The 13,197-nt window shown below is 41.3% G+C and overlaps 1 protein-coding gene across 1 annotated transcript in view; it reads right to left on the reverse strand.

Moving 5' to 3' along the window:
• Positions 1 to 13,197, reverse strand: part of CFAP58 (cilia and flagella associated protein 58) — a 94,593-nt gene that overhangs the window by 28,218 nt on the left and 53,178 nt on the right. The window contains 1 exon segment of the mRNA XM_038410272.2: positions 12,264 to 12,368. Coding sequence (XP_038266200.1) covers positions 12,264 to 12,368 — 105 coding nt within the window.

The following is a 13,197-nucleotide window of genomic DNA, read 5'->3' on the forward strand; positions in this document are numbered from 1 at the left end:
ATGGCTGCTACCCTGAAATCCATCACCATAGTATCTGAATGCCTTCCACCTTTAACATATTCATCCTCACCATATCCCTGTGAGGCAAGACAGTGCTATTAACCTCATTTTAAAGATGGGGCAAATGGGGTACAGAGAGGCTGACTTGCCCAAGGTCACAAAACATCTATCGGGAGCAAAGAATCCCAGGTGTCCCAAGTCCCAGGCTAGTACCCTGACCATTACGCAAACACATTTGGTCCTTGATTTGAAGGAACACTAGAACTAGGCTAGTGCTGCACATCAGGAGTGTAGATGTAAGCGGGATCTGAATGAATGCTTCCCTGAGATCTGGGGGGGGGAGTGGGGAGGGAAGGGAACTTCGGGTGTGTTTATGTTTTTTTCTACCAAATGCATCCGATGAAGTGAGCTGTAGCTCACGAAAGCTTATGCTCTAATAAATTTGTTAGTCTCTAAGGTGCCACAAGTACTCCTTTTCTTTTTATGTAAATACAGTTTGCTTCCGCTCTGCTTAGATATTCAGGAGATAGAGCGGTGTCAAAGTAATCACATTTGGGTGGTGTTGGGTTACAAATCACTTTAGTACTGAATGCAGGGGTAGTGAAATATGGTTACCTATTTGTAATTATTGTAGGAAAGCAGGACTGTGCTTAACCTGTCCCAAATAAGGAGGTAACCGCCAGCTGAAAGAACATTGTTAAGCCAGGGGTTCGAATGCCAGAGCCCTGTGACAGTAAGACAGCTGGGACCAGGTGTCTCAGCCAGGAGGCTGTGAACCCTCCCCAAGGATCTTCCCTGGACTGGTTAAACCTGTTCCTCCCCAATGTTCAAAGAAAGAGCTAAATGGGTTTCATTAGGAGCATCTTTTGTTATTTTAAATGCTCAGTCACTGAGAGCTGCAATAACTTGAGATGTGGCAGTGTCTCTGCCCAGCCTGCAAAGAGCTGAAAATCACTAACAGACTGATGTGCAGAGGTCAGAGCAGAGAGGCAGGTGTCAGCAGAAGGTGATTGACAGTTGGCTGGTGAAGTAGCGAGTGCACCTCTACCCAGGGTGGGAGGCGAACTTTGCAGATGCACCTCTGAACTCTGGGTCTACACTGACCAGGGACAGCAACTATGAGTGGGGTGCAGAGAAGGGGCAGGCACGTTAAAGGGACTTTTGGGTTGCTGGACTTAAGAACCTGAGGGGGAAAGGAGACTGCCCAACTTACTTGGAGAGTGGGTCTTTTGCTCATGGTTTATGTTTATGAACCTTGTTTGCGGACCTTTCCCAAATTAATGCCAAGTTACTTCCTTCCCTTTATTAAAAGTTTATTTTCTACACGCAGACTCTGTGCTTGCGAGAGGGGAAGTATTGCCTCTCGAAGGTGCCCCAGGGCAGTGTGTAATTTTCCCAGGTTACTGGATAGAGGCTTGAGCCAGTTCTGTGTTGTGTCAATGGAAAGGAACCCCTAGATATTGAACCCAGCCCTGGTTGCTGCTGGTTCCACCTGGCAGAAGGGTTACATCGGGAACATCTCTACAGTGTATTCCAATATATCTATTGCTATCAATCTCTCACCTGCATACTAAAGTTCATGTATTGGGAGTACGTGAATTAAAACACAGGATGTCAAGGATGGCTTAGGTGTAATTAAATTAATTCTGCATGATGCAGAAGGATGGAATCTGAAGACCTGCTAGAGGTCCCTTTCAACTCAAATGAATCCACAAATTCCCCTAAAAACATTAAAAATGGATTAAGTATGTATGTAGGTTTCCTATCTATAAACCCGAATGAATTTCTGCTCCAACAGCAATGTCCTCCTCCTTATAAATGGCATCTTTATACCTGAAATATTTCTGGTCGAAACACCATCAGAACAGCTAAAAATGGCAAGTAGGTCCCTGAATTGTTATTGGGATCCATTTTCTTCTAATTTCTCAAATAAATTTGCATCTTGTTGCTATCCAAAAACATCTATTACAGGAAATCTGTTTTTTCTGGGCAGCGGGGGTGTGCAATGTAATTGCACAAAGATTCAATAAGAACTAAACTGGTCTAATGAAAAAATTCTTCATCAAAAATGTTTTGTTTGGGTGCTAAGTAATCTGCTTTGCTTTCCATTCCCCAGTGTCAGACATATTATCACTATTTGTTTTTATTGGAAAACAATTTTCTTAGTGTTAAACACAGCTGATTATCTTCACCTGATGCAGTTAAACTCATCACTACCATTCCTGCCTTGTTTTTAAAAGTGCGATTTAAATAGACATCCCCTAAACAAAAACAAAAAAGGTTGCTTTCTAGTGAAGACTTTATTCTCATCTATTTGACTGCAATAGACAAGGCGGGGTTAGCGGGAGGGCAGAAAATAATATAAATGTCAACATGTTTTTTAAAACAGTTTATCATGCAGCATGTTTCCAGAGCACATAACTGTTCTAATTCTAGATGGATTTAGATTAGAAAGACTAAAATAAACTAATGTACCTTGAGTATGTTCTGAATACATAAGAGTCAAATTTGCATTGTGAAACTCACCTCTGTGCAGAGAGCAAGCACATACCCTAAGCATCATTTATGTCCCAGTTTAAGCCTCTATGTTTATAGGGAATTTAAGAGGTGCATGCTTAGACTATGCTATTCTTCTGCACAGGTGAACTTTGCCCTCCGGACCTAAGAAATATGCCAATTTATGACATCACAGCTCCTTGTTTATAAAAGGAGTTAAACCTACAGCAAACTTGGGCACTAATCCTGCAGTCTGCTCCATGTGGGATGGACACACAGAGCCCCACTGACTTCATGATCAGCACTTATAGTTGTAAAAAGAAAAGGAGTACTTGTGGCACCTTACAGACTAACAAATTTATGCATCCGATGAAGTGAGCTGTAGCTCACGAAAACTTATGCTCAAATAAATTTGTTAGTCTCTAAGGTGCCACAAGTACTCCTTTTCTTTTTGCGAATCCAGACTAACACGGCTGCTACTCTGAAACCTGCACTTATAGTTGTGTAAGGAAAGGGAATAAAAGATTAATCAAAAAGGGGATGTGTCAGTGATAAAATAAAAGGCATTAAAGAAATGATAATTGTTCAGAAATATAATCATACCAAGCAAAGGATCTGAAAAAAGAATCAAATCCTTTAACATAACACAAGATACCAGAATGCAAAACATTTCCACCTATAGGCACCAGTAAAGTGCCTGAACAACGGCCAAGTTCAGTGGCAAGCACAAAGAAAGGAAAATAAAAAGGATGTCACAAGAAGGAAAGAACCTGAAAAAATGCTCCTGAAGGATAAGTCAATATCTGAAGTACCTACATATGTTACTTTATATACTGCATTGGAGACCTCAGTTCAAGTCAGATCCAAGGAACTAGCTGAAATAAATTTGACCGCAATAGCTCAGTAAGCGGCTATGCATCAAAACTTATGTATCAGTAATTACACATGTGGTCTTTGGCTAGAAGTGTTCCAGAGACGGAGTTCATGGGAAGTTATTCTTCATACCAAGAAAGAATGGTGTTCTCTTTTGAGTCCAAATCTAAATCACTGGAACCTTGGCTAAGGCAATTCTGAATGTGTCTTTCAGTATGCTGGCTGCTATGTGTATCGCAGGGGCTGGGGGGATTTCTTTGCGGCTACTAGCTCCCAATTACAATGGCAAAAGACAAACAATGTGTCTGACACTCCGCTGTATTACTCCAGCCGTACAACAGTGTAACTCCACTGACATCTGCACAACCGGCTTAGAGCTGGAATCATGCAGTTGAAAATGAGGCCCCATGTGTTCATTCTTTTTCCTGGCTCCTCATGTTGCATAAAGACAGCCTCAATGTTCTGCTTTTTTTGCGGGGGGGGGGGGGGTGAAGGAGTATTTTTCTGGTTGTTTTTCATATTAGAAACATTTGGTCAACCCTAAAGCTTGATTACACTTAAAGTTTTGCCAGCATAACTATGTCAGATAGGGGTTACGGGGTATGATTTTTTTGCCATAGTGTAGATGCAGTTATACCGGCAAAAAAAGTCCTTTTGCCAGCATGGCTTATTTAGCTCAGGGAACTGGTATAAGATATTCAGACAAAAGGGATGTGTCAGAGATGCGTTTGCCAATATAAACTTCACTAGGAGGATTTGCTGATACAGCTATACCAGTGTAGCTACACTGGCAAAGCTTTTAAGTGTAGACAAGGCCTAAGGGTATGTCTACATTGCAAATGTGCATGATTGTAGCATGGCTAGGCATACCTGTGCTAACTTTAATCTAGCTAGCATGGGTAACGATAGCAGTGAAGATGCAGTGGCACAGACTTCAGTGTGGGCTAGCAACCCAAATACATACCCAGGGTCCCCAGCAAGCTTGTAATAGGGCAGCTAACCTGTGCTAAAGCTCATTTTGCTACGTCTGCATATATTGTTACCCACACTAGCTAAATTAAAGCTTGCATGGGTATGCCTACCGGTGCTTCAATTAATTTACAGTGTAGACATATCCCCAGACTCAGTATGCCATCCCCTTAATTGCAGGCTGCAAGAGCTGCACAATGGGCTTCAACCTCCAGATGTAATGTTACAGATCAGAGGATGTCAAGGTCCCCCAGGAAACAGAGGTAGACTATGACCTGACATATAAAAATCTACGTAAAAAATCCTCCCTTTTTATTTTTTGGATGGAAAAATCTCCTTAAGAGGGCATCATAAAGAAGCTGTACAAGATAAGGATAATTTTTCAGGCGGAAGGGGCTTGCAGTTTCACTGATGCACAGCTGGAGTAATAGAATGAAGTATCAGGCACATTGTTTATCTTTTGGCTTTGCAATTGGGAGCTAGTAGTGGCAAAGAAATCTGCTCCCCCTGTTGTACACATAGCAGTCAGCGTACTGAAAGACACATTCAGAATTACCTTAGCCAAGGTCCCAGTGATCTAGATTTGGACTCAAAAGCAAGCACCATTCTTTCTTAAAATGAAAAATAACAGCCTATGAACTCCAGCTCTGGAACACTTCCCGCCAAAGACCAACAGCAAATGTCTAATTACTGATATGGAAGTTTTGATGCATAGCAGCCTGCTGCGCTATTGCAGTTAAATTAATTTCACCTGTTGCCATGGATCTGACTTGAACTGAGGTCTCCAATGCAGTATATAAAGTAATGTATGTAGGTACTTCAGATATTAACTCATCCTTCAGGAGCATTTTTTCAGGTTCTTTCCTTCTTGTGACATCCTTTTTATTTTCCTTTCTTTGTGCTTGGCACATTGGTAGCTCAACTGGGCCTGTAAGTTTCACTGTGTGTAATACACTGGTCCAAACTACACTAAAGACTCTCTGCAGGCAAGGAGATAGAGAGATGATGATCTGTAAGTCAGAGGTGGTGATATTCAGATAGAAAAAGGTATAACGTGATTCAGTTGCTGGAAGGTGAAGTTAGACAAATCCAGACTGGAAATAAGGTGTAAATTATTAACAATGAGGGTAATTAACCATTAGAAAATATGGTCATGGTGGATTGTCCATGTTTTAAAATCAATTTAAAATCAAGATTGGATGTTTTTATAAAAGATATGCTCTAGAAATTATTTTGGGGGAGCCCTTTGGCCCATATTATGCAGAAGGTCAGATCACAGTGGTCCCTTCTGGCTTTGGAATCTAGGAAGCCTACTTACTGTAGGTTAAAATAAATTATTAGGGATTCCATAATGAATAATTTCCTGAAGTGAATTATAGGTATTTTTACCTAAATAGATTATTTTCTGTCATAAAATGCCTGGCTACACCTATCTACCCTCCATGTAACATGTAAATTCACAAATGAAGTTGTTTCCAACAAATATAAGCAACCCTCACCTTTATGACATTCCACTTACGATGAATGGCACTTACAAAGTTTCTGAATTGACACCCTCATTCGACTTACGAAATTGGTTTCGACTTTACGATTCTCGGTCTCACAATGGAGTGGACTGCGGTTCCGAGTTACGACATTTCGACTTACGACGCAATTTTCAGGAACCAATTTTTATCGTAAGTCCGAGGACTGTCTTTATACAAATAAGGAAGCCACTGAAAACCAACCAAAACATACATATGCCAGTTCTGAAAGCACAAAATAAATCTCGGCCACTATGAATGAGTACAGATAGTCACCTAAAGTGAAGCTGAACCAGACCTTAAGGAAACCAAAATAAAGACAGATAAACACGCACACCCCTAACATGACAGAATAGGTGTTCACTAGCAGAAGGGCCCTTCTGATGAGCAGCTCCTTTTTTCTGAGTGACTGACGAGAATCTTCCAGGTGATGTTCAAAACAATGCAATATATATTAAACACTGTTGCAGCAATGGGCAAAGGACCTAGCGGAAGCAGGCGCCATGACAGGCTAGTGGGAGAAAGGGGTTTTGAAAGGACTAGGCTCCCATAAGGCATGCTGAGAAAATGCCTGGGATTTTTAAAATAAGTGGATCAAGATCATTTTATAACAAACAGCCAGGCCAACAATTTCACAATATACATAGAACTAAATGCTGAAGCTCCTACATATTTTTACTCAGTCCTTACTTAGTCAAAACTTGCATTGACTTCACTGGGATTTCTGCCTGTGTAAAAACGTGAGTATGGCCATGTCTACACTATGAGCTAGGGGTGTGATTCTCCTGCATTAGGCCCCATCAAGCTAGCATGGGTGTAAACAGCAGTGTTGTCGTGGCCGCATGGTAGTAGCAGCAGCAGAGGTGGGGTGCTGAGTGTATAGCCACCAGTTTCAGGTGGGTTTTTACTCAGCACAGCTCAGTCATGTCTCCACTGCTACTACTCATGATTCTGCGGCTACCCAGACATTTATACTCACACTAACTTGAGGAGAGCTAGCATTAGTTTAGGTACATAAGCAGCAGAATTACACCCCTAGTTCGTAATGTAGATGTAGCCTAGCATTAGTCTCCTGTTACAACTTAAATACATTGTTCCATATAGTCCCAACACATTATGTTCTGTGGACCAGCATTAGCAGTGATTTCAGCACACCTCTGACGAACAGTTTGTTAGATCCCTGCTCAGATACCACAAGGATGAGCATGGTGTAAGAACCCAAAATTAAATGGACAGAACAACTGTCAAGTTAACAGAGAGAATACACATCATCTATTTCTAGTACATGGCCGCCATTACTATGCTATCTGAGCACCTCACAATCTTTAAGGTATTTATCCTCACTATATCCTCATGATGTATGCTATAATCTCCCTGGGAAACCGAAGCACAGAGAAACTAAGTGACTTGCCCAAGTAACAGAGAAAGTCTGTAGTAGGGGCACAGGGAATTGAACCTCAGCTTTTCAAGTTCCAGGTTACCAACCAAGCCAGCCATCTTTTCCCAAATAATGACTTCAACGGAACTATTTTGATTTGTACCAACTGAGGATTTGGGCCAATATGATGTAGTGCAAGCCAGCAAGATGTAGGAGTCCAGGGTGCTTCCAATCTTGCAGATCCTAATTCCCCAGTCCTGAATTAGTTGTTGCTGAATATTAAAAAAAAGTCCAGTAAAAATGTAGCAAAATGGTACCGTCCCTATGATATGCTAAGTTTAAATGAGACTAAATGGTAGGATTTTATTTTTGTTACCAGGAGGCAATCAAGCATCCTTTCAACTCATGGTTGAAAATGTCCCTATGCTGTATATGCTCCCTTATGCTTATGACCAATCTTTAGAGAAGATAACTGACAACTGAGACATAACGTGAACCTTCCTACTGTAATAAACTCAGAGGCCTGTAGTAAAATAAACCAGACTTTTAGCCAGTCAGACATAAAATCAAATTAAAGAATGAATTCACTTTGAAGAGACAGAACTAGATTTTAAACAAATACAGCAGCACATAATTCACTTTTAATGGGACATTTTCCTAAAGCCACACTAATCATAATCCCAACAAGGTAATTTGGTTACTTTGTGCATTTAGTACACACCACTGTTCATTATGCAATTAAGTGCCATACATGTGAAGAACTCACCCCATATACACAAACTGAGCAAATACTTTTTTAATCATTATTTATGATTCACTCTCCGGGGCATCTCTGCTGCAATAATAAGATCTTATAGCCAGAAAGCACCTTTTGCCCTGAAGGACCCAAAGCATTTTATATACCACAGTACATACGTTCATAAAGACTTTCACCCACCACTGAAATCTCTGGGGTGACATGCAGCAGCATTTTTCACAGAGCACAGCAATACTATAAATGATAGTTTAAGACACAACTGAAGAATAATGTCTTGTTGAAACTGCAAGCGGACTGTAAGGAGTTAATAATTTAACACACACGGAGGCATTTTTCTATTTGTCACTTAAAGTGTAATTTCTTCTCTGAAAAATGACTCTAAAAATGGCAGTGTGGTGCTTCATATTTATTACCTATCAGTGGTTGATTTACAGAGCAAATCTACTCAGATGGCAGGTTAAAAAGGGTGGTTTTGTTTACTGATAGTCTGGAATCTGAGAGTCAAGCTGGTTTCTTCCTGATTCACATATCACCAGCAAGAAAGAGTCTCCATTTGAAAAGTAGTTAATTTTTCTGTTGATGATGTGTAAGCCAGAATGGAATGTGGCACACTCTCTCATAGCTGCATTGTTTCTGCAGATCTAATAGGAGTAAAAAGTAATGACAACATATTTTAGAAGCTAAAGTAAGTGGATATGACCAAATACATATAGGAGCAAATCTGATGAGTAAGTAGATAGCTATCTATATGTATCTATATTCAGCGGTTCTTAATCAAGAATATTCCCATCAGTGTGCCCATCTGATCCTAAAAGATGGTCCCCATTCAGTGCTTTGTGTGATTTTTTAAATATTATTCACACACACACAAAAAGACTGGAGTCATGGATGAAGGCAGAGCTGGAGTATGTATGATATACGTAGCATTTATTTTTCTTGTGCAAATGTTATGGTTCTGCTGTGAGAATGTGGTAAAATGAACACTCTCCAAACTTTGCATGCAACTGAGAATAAAGGGCCCAACCGTTTCCAGAAAAAAGGGATATTTCCAAATACCAATTCCTTACACTGTGCTCAATGCCCAGTCCACAAAGCTCCCTCCAGGCCAGGTGTAACTCCATTTTTGTTCGTATGTGTTGATTTGTGTGTGTAGTCCGTCGGTTCAATGATGACGTTTTCATGCTCTCTCTTTTTTGCATCCGATGAAGTGAGCTGTAGCTCACGAAAGCTTATGCTCAAATAAATTTGTTAGTCTCTAAGGTGCCACAAGTACTCCTTTTCTTTTTGCGAATACAGACTACAACGGCTGCTACTCTGAAACCTGGAGTGACTCTGAAGTCCAAAGCATGAGGTGCATTCTTGTGAGCAGATCGGGCAGACAAAGTCAATGGTGAGCATCTTGGTAGCTATAGCAGGGGTATGACACTTTTCCCTGGCAGCTAACAATAGATTATTTCTGTCTTCTTCAAAGGCTTGGAAAGCTCTGAGTGTTGTGTGTTGCCATACTGATCTATTTAACACAGTCTTCTCAAGATCATCCAGTTTTACTGCACCAAAGTGCGTGCTGTTCTTGATGCTGTCCTGGGAGCACTTTCTGGGGAGGCCTTGATTCTGGTGTCCTTGTGCCAATTCGCCATAGAAAATGTTTCTGGGAATTGATATTCAGGTATCCTAATGACATGTCCAACCCAGCATAGTTGGGCTTTTATCAGCATGGCCTGGATGCTTGTGGCATTTGACTTTTGGAGAACCTCCAGGTTGGTAATTTTTTCCTGCCAGTGGATCCCCATAATGGCACGCAGAGATCGCATATGGAAGGCCTCTAGCTATTTGATATGCCATTTGTATGGTGTCAAGGTCTCTCAACCGCAGAAGAGAGATGTGAGCACAAAGGCATGATAACATTTTGTTTTTGTTGAGAGGGTTATTGTTGTGGTATTTCAGGACTTTGTTACGTAGCTTTCCTAATGACTGCGAAGCTTTCTCTGTCCTGTTTGTAATCTCTTTCTCAAGCGATCCATCATTAGAGATAATGCTGCCAAGATAGGTAATGGAGGTGCTCAGGGATATGACACAGCGTGGTGAAGAGGATTGGTGCAACACCACAGGTTTCTCCAGACTGATTGTGAAGCCAAACAATTTTGATGCTTCAGCAAAGCGATCTAGGATGCACTGGAGATCTTCCTCTGTGTGTGCTAGGAGGGCACAATCATCTGCAAAGAGTGCTTCTCTTATTAGTAGTTCGGTTACTTTTCTTTTTGCTTTAAGTCTTATAAGATTGAATACTGAGCTATTGTGTCTGTATCTGATGTATATGCCTCTATTGAGCCCATCTGTAGCATGGTTGAGAACTTGGGTGAAGAAGAGGTTTGAACAGTACAGGGCAAAGACCAGCCTTGTTTGATTCCATTTGAAATGGGAAAGGAGTCAATGAGATCTCCATTAAAAAGTACTGACCTTGTATCCCCTCATGAATAAACGAATGATCTTTACAAGTTTTGGTGGGCAACAAAGTTTGCTGAGGATCATCCATGATCCTTCTCTATTGACTGCATCAAATCCTTTTGTCAGATCAATGAAGACACTAAACAGATCTATGTTTTGTTTGATACATTTTTCTTGTATTTGCCTGATACTAAAAATCATGCCTATGGTGTTATGATCAGGTCTGAATCCACAACTGGTCTCAGGTAGATTGGCTTCTGAGACAGATGAAATCAATCAGTTCGGAGGACACAAGCAAATATTTTTCCAGCACAGATAGGAGAGATTCCCACAGTAGTTATCACAGACCATTTTGCTGCCTTTATTTTAAATAAAGGAATAATTGTGGCATCTTTGAAGTTTTGTGGCATTTCTTCATTGTCCCAGGTGTCAGTAAGGATCTTCTGGAGTGCTGTTATCACCTTTGGACCCACAGATTTATATATTTCTGCCAGTATTCCATCTCTGCCTGAGGATTGTTGTGTTGATTTAAACACATCCAAAGCACCCAGCATGCCTACCCAGAAATCTGAGAACATGCACAAAACTCACTGTGTTCAACATATCGCAAGTACGCAAAAAGCAGTGTGGTTCTTTGAATCAGCATCATAGCCCCACCAATCTATTACTGTCTCCGGTTTAGAGCATTCCAGAGATTAATAGCAAAACATCAAAACATCAAGAATTCTCACTTTCCCCCAAGGGCCCAGAAAAGACCTGATGTGCATGCAATGAAAGACCCATAAAAAATTCACCTCTATTTGGAAGTGGTGAGTCTGCCCATAGCGTCTACAGCTCTACCATAAAGAGACCCGTTTATTTCCATGTTATCACCTTCCACTCACAGTAGCATAAGAAAAAGATTCTGTTGGTGACAGGAATCAACAAAAGCTTCATTTCCTGCAATGGCAGAGCAGTTCCTAGGAGACCAGGGCAGTTTAGAACAATAACTAAAGGTGGAAAAATGTCAAATATCTTTAAACACAAGGGGCTTTATTCAGATTGAAATATGTATGGTAGGACCTTTTGGGATAGATGTGTTCTATACTCTGGCTGCATACATCAGCTGCAGAGCAAACTCAATAAGCAAGGCCAGGGAGAGAAGAAAAAAGGCTCCACAGTATGGAACTTAGTTGCTGCTTGTTTCCTAGAGTCTTAAACCTCAGCCAGGGTCCGGTCCCTCTCTTTATCCCCAATAAGGGTGCTCTATTTGCAAATGTGCATGAATGCTGGTAGAGTAACCCCCTCATATGCAGATCCATCAGGAAAGCAATACAACAGCCTCTCTTCTTCTTGATCCCTTTATTTAGGGGCTGGAGGATCTCCTGTTCTGCTACTGGGATGATGACTGCCTATAAATCAATAGATCAGCTTTCAAGTAAACATAATTTCCTTGGTCAGGCATTTCTTAGTTCTTTTGATCATGCCTGTCATTACCAGGACACTGAAGAAAATACCTGTTTGATTTCATATTTATTTGATTTGGCTTTTGGTGGCCAAATAAAATAAATCAAACCTTTTGTTTTATTTTTCAGAGTCATCCAGATATCAGTGACTGGAGTATAAAAGTCAACTGACCAGGTGAAATTTGTTCTCTATGTGTGTGTGAGTGCTGCCATCTACCACTAGCTAAGGGAAATGCAGGAGAACAAGCAAACTCCACAATTCAGAGGAAATCCTAATAACAATATTGGGAACATACCTATGGTCCGGAAGCTGCATATGCAGGGTACAACAGATATACTATGCTGAGATACTGAAGTCAGAGATGATGCTACAGTACCTGAAGAAGCAATTCTTTCTCAACCACTTCTTCTGTCTTACTGATGAGCCGTTTCTGTAGGGTGTGTATCTTCTGTATCAATTCATAGGTACTCGGGTCACTGGCCTATTCAAGAAGAACATTATTTTTTAAATTACAGCTGTACAGCCTATACCTAGCAGTCTATGCCTCTTGTGTCGTTACTGTGTACCAATAAGACTGAATGAAATCTGAGTGTCTGTGTTCCTCTTTTACCGCAGTAGCAGCATTAACTGGTTGAAAAGAGCATATAAACAAGCAATCCTTCTGAAGGTAAGCCTGTCAGTATGGGAGATCTGCCATGGTAGGCTAATGTTTATGACCACCAACCTGGAGAGTCCCTTTCAAACCAAACATTTGTGATGGGGCATTCCAGCAGCCTAATGCCAAACCGGCAAGGCTGGAATATCTGCACGTGCAGTTTGTCCTAGGACTGGAGGGGTGGAAGGAGGAGGAGATTAGTACTTCATTTTTAGCAGAAGCCATTACTGACATACATGGAGCAGCACAGGCATTCAGAAACCGTGCCGCTGGATGCATATAAGAACCCAGACAAAGAGGAGCTCCCAAGGGAGCTGGATCCTGTCCTCTTGAACCAGAGGGAGGGACACCGCAACATTGTTCTTGGGAGTGGTGGAGGAGATCCTGGAGGACCTTCCCCCTATATTACTATTCTGAGTCTTTAAAACGCCCCCATTTATGGCATCCCATTTTTAAACTGAATCTAGTGCTTACAAAGGGGGCAGACTGCAGCCACTATGCTGGTGTTCCTAGCCACTGACTGTGTGCAGCACAGGGAAAAGAAGAACAAGCTTTGTCCACATTTTTCCCTTCTCCTGGCACTCATGTATCTCTACCCAGTTGCATCCCTGCCCACCATGCTCTGAGCATCCCTAGGCTCTGTTTGCCCGAAGCT

Source organism: Dermochelys coriacea, chromosome 7 (genome assembly GCF_009764565.3).
Source record: "Dermochelys coriacea isolate rDerCor1 chromosome 7, rDerCor1.pri.v4, whole genome shotgun sequence".
Lineage (NCBI taxonomy): Eukaryota > Metazoa > Chordata > Testudines > Dermochelyidae > Dermochelys > Dermochelys coriacea.